The sequence below is a fragment of the Cherax quadricarinatus genome, chromosome 15 (assembly GCF_038502225.1).
Source record: "Cherax quadricarinatus isolate ZL_2023a chromosome 15, ASM3850222v1, whole genome shotgun sequence".
NCBI classification, from domain to species: domain Eukaryota; kingdom Metazoa; phylum Arthropoda; class Malacostraca; order Decapoda; family Parastacidae; genus Cherax; species Cherax quadricarinatus.
In genome coordinates, this window is record NC_091306.1 from 12,604,139 (window position 1) to 12,624,405 (window position 20,267).

At 40.9% G+C, this 20,267-nt stretch overlaps 1 protein-coding gene across 1 annotated transcript in view; it reads right to left on the minus strand.

Moving 5' to 3' along the window:
* The window catches only part of LOC128692157 (homeotic protein empty spiracles), a 203,190-nt gene extending 193,875 nt beyond the window's left edge, over nucleotides 1–9,315 (minus strand). The window contains exon 1 of the mRNA XM_053781229.2: nucleotides 8,322–9,315. Within this exon, the coding sequence (XP_053637204.1) occupies nucleotides 8,322–8,817 (496 nt within the window). The 5' untranslated portion in view covers nucleotides 8,818–9,315. The remainder of the gene's footprint in view (nucleotides 1–8,321) is intronic.
* Nucleotides 9,316–20,267: the final 10,952 nt, after the last annotated feature.

Here is a 20,267-nt window from a genome sequence, read left to right on the forward strand (position 1 = left end):
ATTATTATTATTATTATTATTATTATTATTATTGTTACTATTATTATTATTATTATTATTATTGTTGTTATTATTATTATCAATATATTATTATTACTATTATTATTATTATCAAATATATTATTATTATTATTATTATTATTATTATTATTATTATTATTATTATTATTATTATTATTATTATTATTATTATTATTATTATTGTTATTATCGCCCTCAGTGAAAGAAAGAGAGGTACCATGAGTACAATAAGTGACAACAACAACACAATAAGTGTATGAGATACAATATTTTTGAAGATCCTCTCTTCTTAACCTCCTGAAGTAAGTTCCTGATCATCCGGGCTGTGCTTCATACGTCGGACTACGTGTGGCGGCCACCAGTAAAAGACTAGTTGATCAGGCCTTGATCCATCAGGAGGCATGGTTAGGGACCGGGACGTGGGGGCGTTGACCCCCGGTAACATACTTCAGGTAGCCTTCAGGTACATTCATTGGGAACACTAAGTCCGTAGGGGTAATGAGCTCCTAGGGGGTACGGGAGGTAATGAGGCTTAATTAGAGGAATGGGAAGGTGCCTCAAAGGCCTTGAAGGGAAGTAAGGTAATAATTGCAGTGAGCAAATTTGGAAGCAGTGCCTCCAGTATCGTCCACATGTAACTTGTTTTCTGGCCTCTACTTCCGGAGAGAAATATTGGAGGCTTTTTCTAGACATTTCCAATAATAGAGATCCTTTTACATATGGGGAGTGAAAACCGACTGTACATTCTCCAGACTGGCCATTTCACCTGTTTAAAAAAAGGACTCACCTATATGTGGTTGTAGGGATCGAGTAACGGCTCCTGGCCCCGCCTCTTCGCTGTAAGTATACATGTATGTACGCATGTATGTATGTATTTATGTGTGTATAGTTCCCTTACAGTTCTTTTCAGGTGTAACGAGCACATTAACCAGCTCATCTGTATTCCCCAAAATTTTCGACAGCAGAGGAGGTGAACTTTGTCCTCGTTGAACAACGTTCCAGCTAACATAGGACTAAGAGAAACTAAATAAAAATACAAATTAGGAAAAATATTTTAATAAATATATACTGAATATTGAAGAAAGTGAAGATAAAATATAGCTTCGTGTAAATCCAGGCTATTATTTATTAACATGTGTATTGTCGCAGTGTATAAAGTATTTTCTGGGTAATATATATTAAAAGGAGATGTATATTGCTGTTATAATTGTATGACAGTGTATACTATTGTAGAGTAGAATATGCCAGTGTATATTGCTGTAGACTATTGTATTGTAGTGTGAATTGTTGCAGTGTATGGCAGTTTATATTGTTGCAGGTTGTTGTAGTAGACAGTGTATAGATTCCCTTATTATTTTATTAAACAGTATATATATATATATATATATATATATATATATATATATATATATATATATATATATATATATATATATATATATATATACATATATGTATATATTTATATATATATATGTATGTATATTTTTTTTTTTATTATCACACTGGCCGATTCCCACCAAGGCAGGGTGGCCCGAAAAAGAAAAACTTTCACCATCATTCACTCCATCATATATATATATATATATATATATATATATATATATATATATATATATATATATATATATATATATATATATATATATATATACATTTATGAAGGGATTCAGGGAAACCGGCAGGCCGGACTTGAGTCCTGGAGATGGGAAGTACAGTGCCTGCACTCTGAAGGAGGGGTGTTAATGTTGCAGTTTAAAAACTGTAGTGTAAAGCACCCTTCTGGCAAGACAGTGATGGAGTGAATGATGGTGAAAGTTTTTCTTTTTCGGGCCACCCTGCCTTGGTGGGAATCGGCCGGTGTGATAATAATAAAATATATATATATATATATATATATATATATATATATATATATATATATATATATATATATATATATATATATATATATATATATATATATTTATAATTATTAAAATATGGTGTATACTCTATCCAGATTTGAGATTGTTGTATTGCATACCTTGCTATACTGTATTACTGTATGTGTGTGTGTGTGTGTGTGTGTGTGTGTGTGTGTGTGTGTGTGTGTGTGTGTGTGTGTGTGTGTGTGTGTGTGTGTGTGTGTGTGTGTGTGGATAGGTCATCCTTAATTGTGTCAGCTTTCTAGTGATAGTGACGTCAGGTTAGGTTAGGTTAGGTTAGGTTAGGTTAGGTTAGGTTAGGTTAGGTTAGATTAGGTTAGGTTAGATTTGCCAGGAAACAGGACAAACGTTTCTTGACGCGGGTCTCAGTCACACGATGATCAACATCTGGAGATTTTGGCCATCTGACTGAGACCTTCCTCTGGCTTACTCGTCGAAACCTTTAAAAAATTATGGTCATGATTATAACTGTTGTTTTTAATTGACTAAGCAGGAATGAGACCACTGATGCTGCCGTAGCAGCTGCATGCTGAGTGGAATGCTTGATGATATCCTCAGCGCCATGCTGAAGTCTTTCTGCTTAGGCTGATAGATTGCATGACCTCATGTTACGATACCCATCCTATGTGATGGAATATGACAGGGGAAACCAACCCAGGGTGATGGAATATGACAGGGAAACCCACCCAGTGTGATGCAATATAACAGGGGAAACCCACCCAGTGTGATGCAATATAACAGGGGAAACCCACCCAGTGTGATGGAATATGACAGGGGAAACCCACCCAGGGTGATGGAATATGACAGTGGAAACCCACCCAGTGTGATGCAATATAACAGGGGAAACCCACCCAGTGTGATGGAATATGACAGGGAAAACCCACCCAGGGTGATGGAATATGACAGTGGAAACCCACCCAGTGTGATGGAATATGACAGGGGAAACCCACCCAGTGTGATGCAATATGACAGGGGAAACCCACCCAGGGTGATGGAATATGACAGGGAAACCCACCCAGTGTGATGGAATATGACAGGGAAACCCACCCAGTGTGATGGACTATGACAGGGGAAACCCACCCAGTGTGATGGAATATGACAGGGAAACCCACCCAGTGTGATGCAATATAACAGGGGAAACCCACCCAGGGTGATGGAATATGACAGGGAAACCCACCCAGTGTGATGGATTATGACAGGGGAAACTCACCCAGTGTGATGAAATATAACAGGGGAAACCCACCCAGGGTGATGGAATATGACAGGGTAAACCAACCCTGTGTAATGGAATATGACAGGGGAAACCCACCCAGTGTGATGAAATATAACAGGGGAAACCCACCCAGGGTGATGGAATATGACAGTGGAAACCCACCCAGTGTGATGGAATATGACAGGGGAAACCCATCCAGTGTGATGGAATATGACAGGGAAACCCACCCAGTGTGATGGACTATGACAGGGGAAACCCACCCAGTGTGATGAAATATAACAGGGGAAACCCACCCAGGGTGATGGAATATGACAGTGGAAACCCACCCAGTGTGATGGAATATGACAGGGGAAACCCACCCAGTGTGATGGAATATGACAGTGGAAACCCACCCAGTGTGATGCAATATGACAGGGGAAACCCACCCAGTGTGATGGATTATGACAGGGGAAACCCACTTAGTGTGATGGAATATGACAGGGGAAACCCACACAGTGTGATGGAATATGACAGGGGAAACCCACTTAGTGTGATGGAATATGACAGGGAAACCCACCCAGTGTGATGGACTATGACAGGGGAAACCCACCCAGTGTGTTGGAATATGACAGGGGAAACCCACCCAGTGTGATGAAATATGACAGGGGAAACCCACTTAGTGTGATGGAATATGACAGGGGAAACCCACCCAGTGCAATGGAATATGACAGGGAAACCCACCCAGTGTGATGGATTATGACAAGGGAAACCCACCCAGTGTGATGGAATATAACAGGGGAAACCCACCCAGTGTGATGGAATATGGCAGGGGAAACCCACCCAGTGTGATGGAATATAACAGGGGAAACCCACCCAGTGTGATGGAATATGGCAGGGAGGGAGAGAGAGAGAGAGAGGCATAACTACCGTATGTTCCCACTATCATACACAGTAAGGGTAGCAGCACACTGCTAATGTATCCAATTTTATTGATTTAAATAAAATCAGTTTCAAAGCCTTGACTGCGCTCCTCCTCCGTCACCCTTCCCATATCCACACTTCGATCCCCAAACCTCAATTCCCTATCCTTCCCCCATCCCTCGCTTCCCCCCCCCGTCCCCGGTGAAGGATGAATTTTGGGAGAGATCATTACTCATCATCCTTTTAATTATCCATATTAATTGCTATTGTTATTGTTGTTATTAAACATTAATTTAAAACTCGAGTGTCGTTCTCCCTCACGACGTATTATTCTTAGTGTATTGATTATACAGTTGTATGATACACCCGAGTCGCTTTGAACTATGATACAATATCTTGTTTTAATATACACTCTAATTCTTCCCTTCGCACTTTCTCCTTCCCTCTTATTATCTATGACAAAACACACACACACACACACACACTCTCATATGCATATATATGTATATATATATATATATATATATATGTGTGTGTGTGTGTGTGTGTGTGTGTGTGTGTGTGTGTGTGTGTGTGTGTGTGTGTGTGTGTGTGTGTGTGCAAGACAAGCCACGGGGGGTGGAAATCTTTAGCTAAAGTACTTTCACACTTCTCAGAGCGTCATCAGGAGCTATGCAATGTTGTAAGGCAACAACTGAAGGAGTGAGGGGAAGTTTTCTCAGAGTAGCGCAGTACGGGTTTATCACCTGCCGCAGCCTTTCGGCACGAATAGGCAAAATTGGTCAATTAGCAAGAACTCCTTTAAAATCAAGTCCTTTCTAAAATTTTCTCTTATACGTTTGTAGATATATATATATTTTTTATTTATGTTAATGTAAAATTTAATAATTTTATTCCAAAAGAACCTTAGAAAACTTACCTAACCTTATTATGACAAGCGCAATTTAATTTAGCCTAATCCAACTAAATATATTTTAGATAAGTTAACAGTAATTTAATAATAAACAAATACAATGAAATACTTTTTTCCGTTAGGTTCAGAATGATTTTGGGAAATTATTGCATACCCAAATTTTCCCTGCCTTATTCGGCAAGAAGGGCGTTGCTATTTAAGCAAAAATCGCAAGTTTTACGTACATGGGACTGTCTTCCTGGTAAAGTACTATGTACTCTGATGCAGAGTTTGCGGGTTCGAATCCCTCTGTGGACATAGAGATAATGTTTATATATATATATATATATAATATATATATATATATATATATATATATATATATATATATATATATATATATATATATATATATATATATATATATATATATATATATATATATATATATATATATATATATATATATATATATATATATATATATGTATATATATATAAATATATGTATATATATATATATATATATATATATACAGATATTTATATATATATAGATATATATATATATATATATATATATATATATATATATATATGTAATCACCAATAAATCATACACTCGTTGCATCTTCAGAAAGTATGCATTAAAAATTGAATATGCAAAAGAGAAAAAATACAATAGACAAGACTGGTATAATCAATAAAATAAAAGATTAACTATTAAAATGCTGCAGCTCAAGACAACAATTCGTTGATAAATCTTCAGACAACATTCACAACTTTGATGTCCACAACTATTGTATATTGTATATTGTATATATTGTATATTCATATCGTAATCTTTATTTATCAATTATACGAATCTTTCTATTATATTTTTTTCTGTGTTGCACATTCTTTTTTTAACTGACAGTTTCTGAAGAAGCAACGAGTGTGTAACGAAACGTCAACACCATTAATTATATATATATATATATATATATATATATATATATATATATATATATATATATATATATATATATATATATATATATATATATATATATATATATATATATATATATATATATATATATATATATATAAACAATGAAATATATTTTCCTCGTTGAGATTCGAATAATTTTTTGCGAAATTATTGCGTTCACAAATTTTTGCTTACCTTATTCGGCAAGAAGAGCATTGCTATTTAAGGCAAAGTTTCAAGTTTTACCTGTTAGGAAACGCTCTTCTTGCCGAATAAGGTAAGCGAAAATTTGTGTATGCAGTAATTTTGCAAAAAATAATTCTGAGCCTAACGAAAAAATATATTTCATCGTGTTTATTATTAAATTATTGTAAACTTATCTAAAATATATTTAGTTGGATTAGGCTAAATTAAATTTCGCTTGTTATAATAAGGTTAGGTAAGTTTTCTAACGTTCTTTTGGTACAAAATTATTAATTTTTGCATTACATAAATGAAATAATATATCTTTAAACGTATAAGAGAAAATTTAAATAAAGACTTTCTTTCAACAAACTGGCCATATCCCACTGAGGCAAAGTGGCCCGAAAAGAAAAACAAAAGTTTCTCTTTTTAACTCTAGTAAGGTATACAGGGGAAGGGGTTACTAGCCCCTTGCTCCCGACATTTTAGTCGCCTCTTACGATACGCATGGCTTACGGAGGAAGAATTCTGTTCCACTTCCCCATGGATACACACACACACACACATATATATTTATATATATATATATATATATATATATATATATATATATATATATATATGTATGTGTGTGTGTGTGTGTGTGTGATTGTGTGTGTGTAAAATATATACACAGCTATGTAAGTAGGTATATAAACCAAAAGCATCATATAGAAGTCAATCTCCACTGTCATGCGCACTCCAGCGATTTTTCCAATTCAGTCCCAATCCAAAACTAACCATTCCGATTAGCAATCTCAATTAACAAACCCAATTAAAAAAACCCAATTAAGATTACAAATTTGTCAATACCATTTAACAATCCCGACAGAGCAGCACACACAATTATTGTCTCATTTCATAATTGAAAAAAGAGAAACACTCGGTGGCAGATTTTTGGAATAATTGCAAAGCAATTAAATCCTTCGCTATCAGATAATCTTTAATAGGGAACCCAAATCAGGCAATTTAAATAATAGTTATATTAGGTTTCGAAACCTAATTATCCGAGGGTAATTAAGCAGATTTATGCCGCCGAGTGAAACATCTCTCAGATCAGTAACTCAGTTAATGTATTAATTACCACAGTTGCAGTTTATCGTTATTGTATCGATTACTGTAATTAAAATGATAATTTTTAGATTATACAAAGGTAATGACGGTATTTAGATAATGATAATAATAAGTTTTAATAATAAAAGGAAATAATGATAAAATAAATAATTTGTATTTTAATACAACAACAAAAATAATAATAATAATAATTATAATAATATTATTATTATTATTATTATTATTATTATTATTTTTATAATTTTTATTAACAAATAATACAAAGAATAATAAACAATATGGAAAACAAAATCATATAAAATCATACACGATTATACACATAAAGTCGTACATAATTATACACGTATATAATACAGCAATATACAATCTTTCCCGATAATGAACTTCCCCGTCGATGTATTCCTCAGTGTATATACCCGAAGAAGTATGCATCTCAAGTGTATATTCTCTGAGAGGTGTGTGTATCTCTGTGTATATACACCTAGAAGTGTATATCTCTCAAGTGTATATACTACTCAGAGATGTGTATTAGTGTGAAGTATATACACTGAGAATTTACTTTTAAATTCTCACTTCCTGTACCGGTATTTAGCAGGTTAAAATGCACGACCCTCCTGTAGTCGATAGGCTTCAAACCCCAACCAAAAAAAAAAAGTGTGAATGGAAACGAAGCAAGTCCAACCAAACTTAAAACACGAGGTTGATGCCTCTGTGAACACTATACTGATAAACACTGGCAGTGTTGAGCACATTGCAGGTAGCAGTGTGCAATAAAGCTGTGCCCTTCCTATTATCGTAATTTCAATGGTAATTATTATTACTATTATTGTTAACAACAACAATAATAATAATAATAAAAATAATAATAATAATAATAATAATAATAATAATAATAATAATAATAATAATAATAATAATTATAATAATAAAATAATAAGTTATAATAATGATAATTATATATATTATATGATTATAGTGTGGGAGTATACGATTAATATTGGTAGTCTGGGCGGGGTGTGGGCGTGCATGGGCGGTGGACCACCGTGTTATTGCTGCAATGTATAGACGAGGTGCGGGTACAAGAGCAGTTGTATTTACCTGGAAACCTGTGGCCGAAGAGCCTCGTATGTCGTGAGAGAAGCCAAGGGTACAGCGGGAACTCCCTGGGTCCGGGCGCCGGTGGTAATGGGGTGCCCAGATGGGGCATCTGGCCCAGTAACACCGGGGGCACACTATGGTGCATGCCATGGGCAGCCCCGGGGGGCAGCAGGGCTGCTAGGTGTAGGGCTTGTGGCATGTGCAGGCCTGGTAAGGCCTGCAGGGGCGGGATGGCACCCGGGTGGTGGGCTAGCGACGTGGGCACTGACGTGGGTACCAGCGGGTGTATGGGCTCCGGTATGCGTACCTGCGTCTTGTGCAGGTCGTGGAGAGGCGCCAGGGGGCTCCTGGGGCGTGGGCTCCCTCTGGGGGAGCCTGGCGAGGGGGGCGGTGACTCCCTGGGTTCTACCCTTCCACGCCCGACGATGCTGTCAATAGAAAAGCCCAACTTGGGGCGTGTAGGCGTGTGAATGACGGTAGACGGCGTGGGAATCATGACAATCGCCAGCCGCCAGAGCAGCAGCAGCAGCGGCGGCGGCAGCAGCAGCAGCAGCTGCAGCAGTAGAGCATCGTCACTGCGCTACTCCGTCCCCAGCGCTACCATCCCCGGCGCTATGCCTCGCTCTATCTCTCCAGCAGTCAATATTTCACACCAACACGGCGCCGTAGTTCGCTCACACGAGGTACTACGCTCGCAGGAGTTCCCATGAGCACGCAGGGAAGGCGAACAGGAAGCCTTGATAGTAATGTTGACACTTACACGATGTTGACTACATGAACAACACATGGAGCCTTACCGCCTGGATGGCCATGTTGGGCCAGCCCCGGGATTGGTGGCTGGGCCAACAGCCAGGTGCAAATGTTCCTCTCTATTGGCTGCCACCATGTTAACTCCGACGCGACTCCGCCTACCCAATTAATATCTTTTCGTTATCTCCCAGAATACAGCTGTATCCCACTTCCATGGATACCCGAAACGCCGTCCCTCACATCTCCACCGCATTTTTGCCTCTAAAGTCAATTTCCGTCTTAGAGATAATGAAATTAACTAACAAATACGTCTGTAGAAGATAGTAGCAGAACGTCTGTCAGTGTCTCAGAGTAACAGAAGGGGGAGAAAAAATTCTACGTCTCGTAGCGTCCTCCAGCGGCCAGCGTTAGAACCAGAGGAAGTAGGCGGAGTTGCTCTGCGGTCCCTCCTCCAGGGAGGAGCCACGTAATGGAATACAAACATAACTGCTATTGTTATAACGGGCAGCGAATTATGAGAAAGCTGGCGGGTCTCTTACATCCAATGGTTGTGTCAGATTCAGGCTGGCGCTGGCTTAAGTTTCCAGGGGTCCCCCCCGAGCATCAGGCTTTATGCTGTGTTTGTCCTGAGCCCAGTAATATTAACACGATTGTAATGTGTGTGTGAGGTTTGCGACGGGTAAATATATAGTAACGTAGAGAGGCGAGTCTTGGAGTAAACGAGGTAATCTCGCTAGCTTGAAGCCTGCTGCTGCTCGCTCACTGTTGCTCTCAAGACTGTAAACTTCAATGATGCAGCTAACATAAACAGACGACAGACACATAGACAGATACATGCAATAATGCATATGTCTTCTGAACTAACCTAGACCACAAGTTAAGCTTAAAATTGGCATAAATTGATGAGCCAGGCTAATAAACTATATCGTTTTGATAAAAAATCGGTCGGATCATGCGATTTTGCGACTCCCTTCTGTTATTATTAATTAATTATTATTATTACTATTATTATTATTATTATTATTATTATTATTATTATTATTATTATTATTATTATTATTATTATTATTATTATGACTTATTATGACTATTATTATGACTATCATTATTATTATGACTATTATTGTTGTTGTTGTTGTTGTTGTTGTTGTTATTATTATTATTATTATTATTATTATTATTATTATTATTACTTGTAGTAGTAGTAACAACATTAATAGTAAAAGTAGTAGTAGCAGTAGTATTGGTACTAGTAGTAGCAGTAATACTAATTTTAGTAGTAGTAATAGTAGTAGTAGTAGTAGTCGTAACAATAATAGTAGCAGTATATTTAGTAGGAAGCGATAGCTCATAGCAGTCATACACCACTGGGATGAATCGTGGCCAAAGAGTTTCGACCCATAGAAGTGGAAAAGGCAGGTCCAGTCCCTTGCATCCAGAGTCACTCACACTATCGTGTTCGACCCATAGATGATGAAAAAAAGGAGGGATACCTCCACTTCCTCGCATCAAAAACCTCCATCACCAGGAACCTGCCTGGAGGGCTGCCTGAAGTCTACCTCGAGGGTATTCCGGGGATCAGCGCCTCCCCGGCCCGGTCCATGACCAGGCCTCCTGGTGGGTCAGGTCCTGATCAACGAGGCTGTTACTGTTGGCCGCACGTAGTCCAACGTATGAACCACAGCTCGGCTGGTCGGTATCTTGTTAGGTATCTGTCCAGCTCCCTCTTGAAGACAACCAGGGGTCTATTGGTAATTCCCCTTATGGCTGGTGGGAGACTAATGAACAGTCTTGGGCCCAGGACACTTATTGTGTTTTCTCTTAGTGTACTAATGGCGCCCCTACTTTTCACTGGGGGTATATTCCATCGTCTGCCAAGTCTTTTGCTTTCCTAGGGAGTGATTTCTGTGTGCATATTAGGGACCAGTCCCTCCAGAATCTTCCAGGTGTAGATTATGATGCATCTCTCTCACGTACACTCCACTGAGTACAGTTCAAGTGCTTTCAGGCGTTCCCAGTAGTTAAGGTGTTTTATGGAACTTATATGTGCAGTAAAGGTTTTCTGTACATTCTCTAGATCTGCAATTTCACCTGTCTTGAATAGAGATGTTAATGTACAACAGTATTCCAGCCTAGAGAGAACAAGTGATTTAAAAAGGATCATCAATGGCTTGGCATCTTTTGTCTTGAGTGTTCTCATAGCCAGCCTATCAGTTTCCTCGCAGATGTAATAGTGGCACTTTCGTGACCCTTGAAGGTGAGGTCCTCAGACATTGCCACTCCCAGGCCCTTCACATTACTTTTCCGCTCTATTGTGTGATTAGAGTTTGTTGTATACTCAGTCCTAGTTATTATTTCCTCCAGTTTTCCATAACGGAGTAGCTGGAATTTGTCTTCATTGAACATCATATTGTTCTCCGTTGCCAATTGGAAAACTTAGTTTATATCTTCTTGGAGATTTGCCGTGTCCTCATTGGATGATACTATCATGTGGTTCCTAGTATCGTCTGCAAAGGACAATACGGTGCTATGGTTTTCATCTTTGTCTATGTCTGATATGAGGATGAGGAACAGGATAGGGGCGAGTACTGTGCCTTGTGGAACAGAGCTCTTCACTACGGCAGCATCCGATTTAACTCTGTTTTATCACTACTCTCTGTGTTCGATTCGTTAGAAAGTTGAAGATCCATCTGCCTACTTTGCCAGTTATCCCTTTGGTATGCTTTTTGTGTGCTGTTACACCATGATCGCACTTGTCAAAGGTTTTTGCAAAATCTGTGTATACTATATCCGCATTCTTTTTGTTTTCCAATGCATCCAAGACCATATCATAGTGGTCCAGTATTTACGAGAGGCAGGAGCGACCTGCTCTGAACCCATGTTGCCCTGGATTGTGCAGTTGTTGGGAGTCCAAGTGCTTCTTAGAACTCTTTTAAAGATAGTGCTTAGCTACTGCTTTGCTACCACCTTTATGGAGTGGGGCTATTTCCGTTGTTTTTGCTGACTGTGGAATCTCACCTGTGTCTATGTTCCTTCTCCATAGCATACTTAGGGCCCGTGAGAGGGGTTTCTTGCAGCTCTTAACGAACACAGAGTTCCACGAGTCTGGGCCTGGGGCTGAGTGTATGGGCATGTTGTCAATGGCTTTCTCAAAGTCTAGTGGAGTTAGTGTTATGTCAGAAATTTGGCATATATTGACAGGGTTTTGAGGCTCATTCATGGAAAAAAAATATTTGGATTGTCTATATTTAGACTTTTTAGTGGCTTGCTGAACACAGAGTCATATTGGGATTTCAGTATCTCACTCATTTCTTTGTTGGTATCTGTGTAGGAAATTCGTCTTGTCTGAGCAGGGGCCTATGCTAGAAGTGGTTTTTGACATGTTTTTGTCATATGAAAAGAAATATTTCAAATTTCTTTCAGTTTCACTAATCGCTTTTAGTTCCTCTTGTCTCTCCTGGATCCTGTATGAGTCCTTTAACTTTAGCTCAATATTTTCCACTTCCCGGGTTAGCACTTCCTTCTTTCCTTCTTCGCCATCTCCTGTAGAAGGAGCGTCTCTCTCCAGTTTACTTCTTTTTTTTTTTAGGGGAATATGCCTTGAACATAATTCAGCTACCAGAAAGTTGATCTTTTCAAAGCATTGGTTAGGATCCATGTTATTTAATCTTCCCAACATGTCTCATGTAGGACATAGTTTACCTGGTCCCAGTTGATGTTCTTGTTGTTGAAGTTAAATTTGGTAAAGGTACCCTCATAGCTGTATGCATTTTGTTGATCAGGAACCCTGTGCATGTAAGTCTGGACTTCGATTAGATTGTGATCAGAATTAGTTGTTTTTGATATTGTTATGTTTCTCACCAGGTCCTCATTATTTGTGAAAATAAGGTCAATTGTGTTGTCCAGTCTTGCTTGTTCCACTGTCTGCTGACTTAGGGTGTATTTATTGCAGAAATTCAGCAGCTCATGTCTGTGTGTGACTTTTCATCCGAGCTGCCTCCAGGGATTATTTCTGCTACGACATTATTTGCTACATTCTTCCATTTTGTATGTCTTATATTGAGGTCACCAAGCAGCAAGATGTTTTGGGATGGGGCTGGAAGGTTTTCAAGACAAAAGTCAATTTTTGATAGCTGTTCCTTGAACTGTTGGGAAGTTGCATCTGGCGGCTTATATACAAGTACAATAACTAAGTTTTGGTTCTTGATTTTTATTGTTAGAACTTCAGCTACATCATTTGTGGTGTTCAGTATCTCTGTGCAAATAAGCGACTCTGACACATAGGCCAACCCTCTCCCTTCCCCCCCTCATCCTTGTTTCCTGTTCTTTCTGTCGCATCTGAAAAGGTTGTATCCAGGTATCCATATTTCATTGTCAAAGTGATCTTTGGCGTGGGTCTCTGTGAATGCTGCAAACATTGCATTTGACTTCTTTAGAAGTCCACTGATGAAAGGTATTTTGTTGTTGGTGGATGGCTTAAGGCCCTGCTGTATATTAGCAAATGTTAATGAGGTCATGTTGCTTGTTTGTTGGGGGGATATTGTTGTTGGCATCGGTAGTTGTGAGTCTGGAGGGGCCACTGGCTGTGCCTCTAGTCTAACAAGGCTCCAAGGTAGGGAACTGTTTTGGTTATTTCTTTCCATTTTCTTTCTTCGTTTCCTACCACTATAAAAATGACTTGGAGTGGAGTTGTTATAACTACTATGTGTGCCTCCTGCTCCCTTTAAGTGGTATGTGAGGCAGTTGGTGTCGTAACATTGTTTTTTTAAGGACTGAAGAGTGGCACATAGCAGGGTGAAAGAATTTACGAGAGTTAGAACGACACACTCCTTTAGACAGGAGGTCGCGGCATTTTCTGGAATGCTCAAAGTTGCATGTCCCATTTGCTTTCCCCGATATTCCATGCTTACAGATGCCCCAAGCATAAAATTGGCACCATTTTGCTTTTGGTTGGATACAGTTCGTACTGGATGTATTCCCAATTTGTGCAGATTCTAGAACAGCACTACAGTCTTAGAGAGCCAAGCCAGAGGCACCACCATCTGTTTTCACGAGGCCAACATATTCCCCGAAAGAGGAGTCCTCCTCTACTACATCTGTAAGAGAGGCTATGGCGGTGGTGGCTGTGGAAGAGTCTTTAGCCCTAATCCGGATTTTCACTATGGCTGGGGGCTGAGTCTGGGTCAGCCCTAGGGCTGGGGGCTGAGTCTGGGTCAGCCCTAGGGCTGGGGGCTGAGTCTAGGTCAGCCCTAGGGCTGGGGGCTGAGTCTGGGTCAGCCCTAGGGCTGGGGGCTGAGTCTAGGTCAGCCCTAAGGCTGGGGGCTGAGTTTGGGTCAGCCCTAGGGCTGGGGGCTGAGTCTGGGTCAGCCCTAGGGCTGGGGACTGAGTCTGGGCCAGCCCTAGGGCTGGTGACTGAGTCTGGGTCAGCCCTAGGGCTGGGGGCTGAGTCTGGGTCAGCCCTAGGGCTGGGGGCTGAGTTTGGGTCAGCCCTAGGGCTGGTGGCTGAGTCTGGGTCAGCCCTAGGGCTGGGGACTGAGTCTGGGTCAGCCCTAGGGCTGGGGACTGAGTCTGGGTCAGCCCTAGGGCTGGGGACTGAGTCTGGGTCAGCCCTAGGGCTGGGGACTGAGTCTGGGTCAGCCCTAGGGCTGGGGACTGAGTCTGGGTCAGCCCTAGGGCTGGGGACTGAGTCTGGGTCAGCCCTAGAGCTGGGGACTGAGTCTGGGTCAGCCCTAAGGCTGGGGGCTGAGTTTGGGTCAGCCCTAGGGCTGGGGGCTGAGTTTGGGTCAGCCCTAGGGCTGGGGGCTGAGTCTGGGTCAGCCCTAGGGCTGAGGACTGAGTCTGGGTCAGCCCTAGGGCTGGGGACTGAGTCTGGGTCAGCCCTAGGGCTGGGGACTGAGTCTGGGTCAGCCCTAGGGCTGGGGACTGAGTCTGGGTCAGCCCTAGAGCTGGGGACTGAGTCTGGGTCAGCCCTAGGGCTGGGGACTGAGTCTGGGTCAGCCCTAAGGCTGGGGGCTGAGTCTGGGTCAGCCCTAGGGCTGGGGGCTGAGTCTGGGCCAGCCCTAGGGCTGGGGACTGAGTCTGGGTCAGCCCTAGGGCTGGGGACTGAGTCTGGGTCAGCCCTAGGGCTGGGGACTGAGTCTGGGTCAGCCCTAAGGCTGGGGGCTGAGTCTGGGCCAGCCCTAGGGCTGGTGACTGAGTCTGGGTCAGCCCTAGGGCTGGGGATTGAGTCTGGGTCAGCCCTAGGGCTGGGGGCTGAACTAGCCGAATAAGGCTTAGTAAACAGTTTAATTAATATATATTTCTTTACTCAACAAGTGGCGTTTAACTTAATTCAGTCAGATTTTACAGGGCATTCCTGCAGCCAGAGAACGTTCCTACGCACATTCCTACGTGCGTTCCCACATGCGTTCCTACGTGCGTTGCTACGCACGTTTTCACGAGCGTTCTTAAGCACGTTCCTACCCACACTCCCACGTGCGTTCCCACGCACGTACCTACGTGCTTTGCTACGCACGTTCCTACGCTCCGTCAGTAAAGCTTTAAATATTAATCGATTTCATTTTATCTATAAAAAATCTGTTGGACCAGCTGAAAGAACGTAGATTATTATTATTATTAATTATTATTATTATTATTATTATTGTTATTATTATTATTATTATTATTATTATTATTATTATTATTATTATTATTATTGTTGTTGTTGTTGTTGTTGTTATTATTATTATTATTATTATTATTATTATTATTATTATTATTATTATTATTATTATTATTATTATTGTTATTATTATTATTATTATTATTATAAACATTCACCTGGAAGCTCTAAGCCCGTAGGGACCTGTACGGCGCCTAGGGGAAGGCATGGGAGTGTGGGGGGACTGCGGAGTAATCAGGTTGTATCTGAGGAGAGAGAACGATGGCTCTAGTACCTAGGATCGAGAGCCCCTTCCCCCACCACCAGCACAAGGCGTCCCCCACATCTGGAGGGATGTGGCTACACTGTGAAACCAGTGTTGCCACCCGGTGATATATCACTGGTAATATTGCAACACTGGTTATGTAACAATGGTTATATTGCAGCACTGTTTATGATGTATGGTGCTAGTGGATAATTAATGGTGCTAGTGGATAGTTAATGGCGCTAGTGGATAGTTAGTGGTGCTAGTGGATAGTTAATGGTGCTAGTGGATAGTTAATGGTGCTAGTGGATAGTTATTGGTGCTAGTGGATAGTTAATGGTGCTAGTGGATAGTTAGTGGTGCTAGTGGATAGTTAATGGTGCTAGTGGATAGTTAATGGTGCTAGTGGATAGTTAATGGTGCTAGTGGATAATTAATGGTGCTAGTGGATAGTTAATGGTGCTAGTGGATAGTTAGTGGTGCTAGTGGATAGTTAATGGTGCTAGTGGATAGTTAATGGTGCTAGTGGATAGTTAATGGTGCTAGTGGATAGTTAATGGTGCTAGTGGATAGTTAGTGGTGCTAGTGGATAGTTAATGGTGCTAGTGGATAGTTAGTGGTGCTAGTGGATAGTTAGTGGTGCTAGTGGATAGTTAATGGTGCTAGTGGATAGTTAATGGTGCTAGTGGATAGTTAATGGTGCTAGTGGATAGTTAGTGGTGCTAGTGGATAGTTAATGGTGCTAGTGGATAGTTAGTGGCGCTAGTGGATAGTTAATGGTGCTAGTGGATAGTTAGTGGCGCTAGTGGATAGTTAACGATGCTAGTGGATAGTTAGTGGTGCTAGTGGATAGCTAATGGTGCTAGTGGATAGTTAGTGGTGCTAGTGGATAGTTAATAGTGCTAGTGGATAGTTAGTGGTGCTAGTGGATAGTTAGTGGTGCTAGTGGATAGTTAGTGGTGTTAGTGGTGCTAGTGGATAGTTAGTGGTGCTAGTGGATAGTTAGTGGTGTTAGTGGATAGTTAATAGTGCTAGTGGATAGTTAGTGGTGCTAGTGGATAGTTAATAGTGCTAGTGGATAGTTAGTGGTGCTAGTGGATAGTTAATAGTGCTAGTGGATAGTTAGTGGTGCTAGTGGATAGTTAGTGGTGTTAGTGGATAGTTAGTGGTGTTAGTGGATAGTTAGTGGTGCTAGTGGATAGCTAGTAATGCTAGTGGATAGTTAATGGTGCTAGTGGATAGTTAATGGTGCTAGTGGATAGTTAGTGGCGCTAGTGGATAGTTAATGGTGCTAGTGGATAGTTAGTGGTGCTAGTGGATAGATAATGGTGCTAGTGGATAGTTGATGGCGCTAGTGGATAGTTAATGGTGCTAGTGGATAGTTAGTGGCGCTAGTGGATAGTTAATGGTGCTAGTGGATAGTTAGTGGTGCTAGTGGATAGTTAATGGTGCTAGTGGATAGTTAGTGGTGCTAGTGGATAGTTAATAGTGCTAGTGGATAGTTAGTGGTGCTAGTGGATAGTTAGTGGTGCTAGTGGATAGTTAGTGGTGTTAGTGGATAGTTAGTGGTGCTAGTGGATAGTTAGTGGTGCTAGTGGATAGTTAGTGGTGTTAGTGGATAGTTAATAGTGCTAGTGGATAGTTAGTGGTGCTAGTGGATAGTTAATAGTGCTAGTGGATAGTTAGTGGTGCTAGTGGATAGTTAATAGTGCTAGTGGATAGTTAGTGGTGCTAGTGGATAGTTAGTGGTGTTAGTGGATAGTTAGTGGTGTTAGTGGATAGTTAGTGGTGCTAGTGGATAGCTAGTGGTGCTAGTGGATAGTTAATAGTGCTAGTGGATAGTTAGTGGTGCTAGTGGATAGTTAGTGGTGTTAGTGGATAGTTAGTGGTGCTAGTGGATAGCTAGTGGTGCTAGTGGATAGTTAGTGGTGCTAGTGGATAGTTAGTGGTGCTAGTGGATAGCTAGTGGTGCTAGTGGATAGTTAGTGGTGCTAGTGGATAGTTAATGGTGCTAGTGGATAGTTAATGGTGCTAGTGGATAGGTAATGGCGCTAGTGGATAGTTAATGGTACTAGTGGATAATTAATGGTGCTAGTGAATAGTTAATAGTGCTAGTGGATAGTTAATGGTGCTAGTGGATAGTTAATGATGCTGATGGATAGTTAATGGTGCTAGTGGATAGTTAATGGTGCTGGTGGATAGTTAATGGTGCTAGTGGATAGTTAATGGTGCTAGTGGATAGTTAATGGTGCTAGTGGATAATTAATGGTACTGGTGGATAGTTAATAGTGCTAGTGGATAGTTAATGATGCTGGTGGATAGTTAATGGTGCTAGTGGATAGTTAGTGGTGTTAGTGGATAGTTAGTGGTGTTAGTGGATAGTTAGTGGTGCTAGTGGATAGCTAGTGGTGCTAGTGGATAGTTAATAGTGCTAGTGGATAGTTAATGGTGCTAGTGGATAGTTAGTGGTGTTAGTGGATAGTTAGTGGTGTTAGTGGATAGTTAGTGGTGCTATTGGATAGCTAGTGGTGCTAGTGGATAGTTAATAGTGCTAGTGGATAGTTAGTGGTGCTAGTGGATAGTTAGTGGTGTTAGTGGATAGTTAGTGGTGCTAGTGGATAGCTAGTGGTGCTAGTGGATAGTTAGTGGTGCTAGTGGATAGTTAGTGGTGCTAGTGGATAGCTACTGGTGCTAGTGGATAGTTAGTGGTGCTAGTGGATAGTTAATGGTGCTAGTGGATAGTTAATGGTGCTAGTGGATAGGTAATGGCGCTAGTGGATAGTTAATGGTACTAGTGGATAATTAATGGTGCTAGTGAATAGTTAATAGTGCTAGTGGATAGTTAATGGTGCTAGTGGATAGTTAATGATGCTGATGGATAGTTAATGGTGCTAGTGGATAGTTAATGGTGCTGGTGGATAGTTAATGGTGCTAGTGGATAGTTAATGGTGCTAGTGGATAGTTAATGGTGCTAGTGGATAATTAATGGTACTGGTGGATAGTTAATAGTGCTAGTGGATAGTTAATGATGCTGGTGGATAGTTAATGGTGCTAGTGGTTAGTTAATGGTGCTAGTGAAAAGTAAGATTGCGCTAATGGTTAGTTAGTGGTGCTAGTAGATAGTTAATGATGCTGGTGGATAGTTAATGGTACTAGTGGATAGTTAATGGTGCTAGTGAATAGTTAATGATCTTAGTAGATAGTTAATGGTGCTGGTGGATAGTGGTGGTACCGGTGGATAGTTGATGCTGCTAGTGGATAGTTAATGGTGCTAGTAGGTAGTTAATAATGCTATTGGATAGTTAATGGTGCTAGTACATAGTTAATGGTGCTAGTGGATAGTTAATGGTGCTAGTGGATAGTTGATGGTGCTAGTGGATAGTTAATGGTGCTAGCGGATAGCTAATGGTACTAGTGGATGGTTAATGGTGCTAGAGGATGGTTAATGGTGCTAGTGGGTAGTTAATGGTGCTAGTGGATAGTTACTATGCTAATGGATGGTTAGTGGTGCTCGTGGATAATTAATAGTTCTGGTGGGTAGTTAGTGGTGCTGATACATAGTTAATGGTGCTAGTGAAAATTTTTTGATCCGAGGAAGGAGAGTATAGCTCCAATTCCTAAGATCAAGAGCCTCATGACCGACTCACAAGAGTCTTAAGCCTCCCAAACGACCCACCAATTGCCTGGAAGCCTTCCAAAAGACCCAAAAGTGCCAGGAAGCCTTCCAAACTACCTATAAGTACCAGGAAGCCTTCCAAATAACCCAATAAGAAATTGAAAGCTTCCCAAATGACCTAATAAGAGCCTGGAAACCTCGCCAACTACCCACCAAGAGCCAGGAAGCCTCGCCAATGACCTAATAAGAGCCAGGAAGCCTCCCCAACGACCCACCATCCCGGTAATCATGTCATTACTGGAACATTAACCCATGGACAAATTAGTACCAAATTACCCTGTGTTGAATTAAATGACCGCGAGCCCACCATGCAATTAAGGGGAACCAGTCATAGATTACCACGTAATGATGCGATTAATTGATGCTTGCCAGGCGTGTACATCTGTGTGTGTGTGTGTGTGTGTGTGTGTGTGTGTGTGTGTGTGTGTGTGTGTGTGTGTGTGTGTGTGTGTGTGTGTGTGTGTGTGTGTGTGTGTGTGTGTAATCATATATTGACCTATTTGTGGTTGCAGGAGTCGAGTCACAGCTCCTGGCCTAGCCTCTTCACTTTGCGCTATTAGGTCCACTCGATCCCTGCTCCAAGAGCCTTATCGTACCTTTTCTTAAAGCTACGTA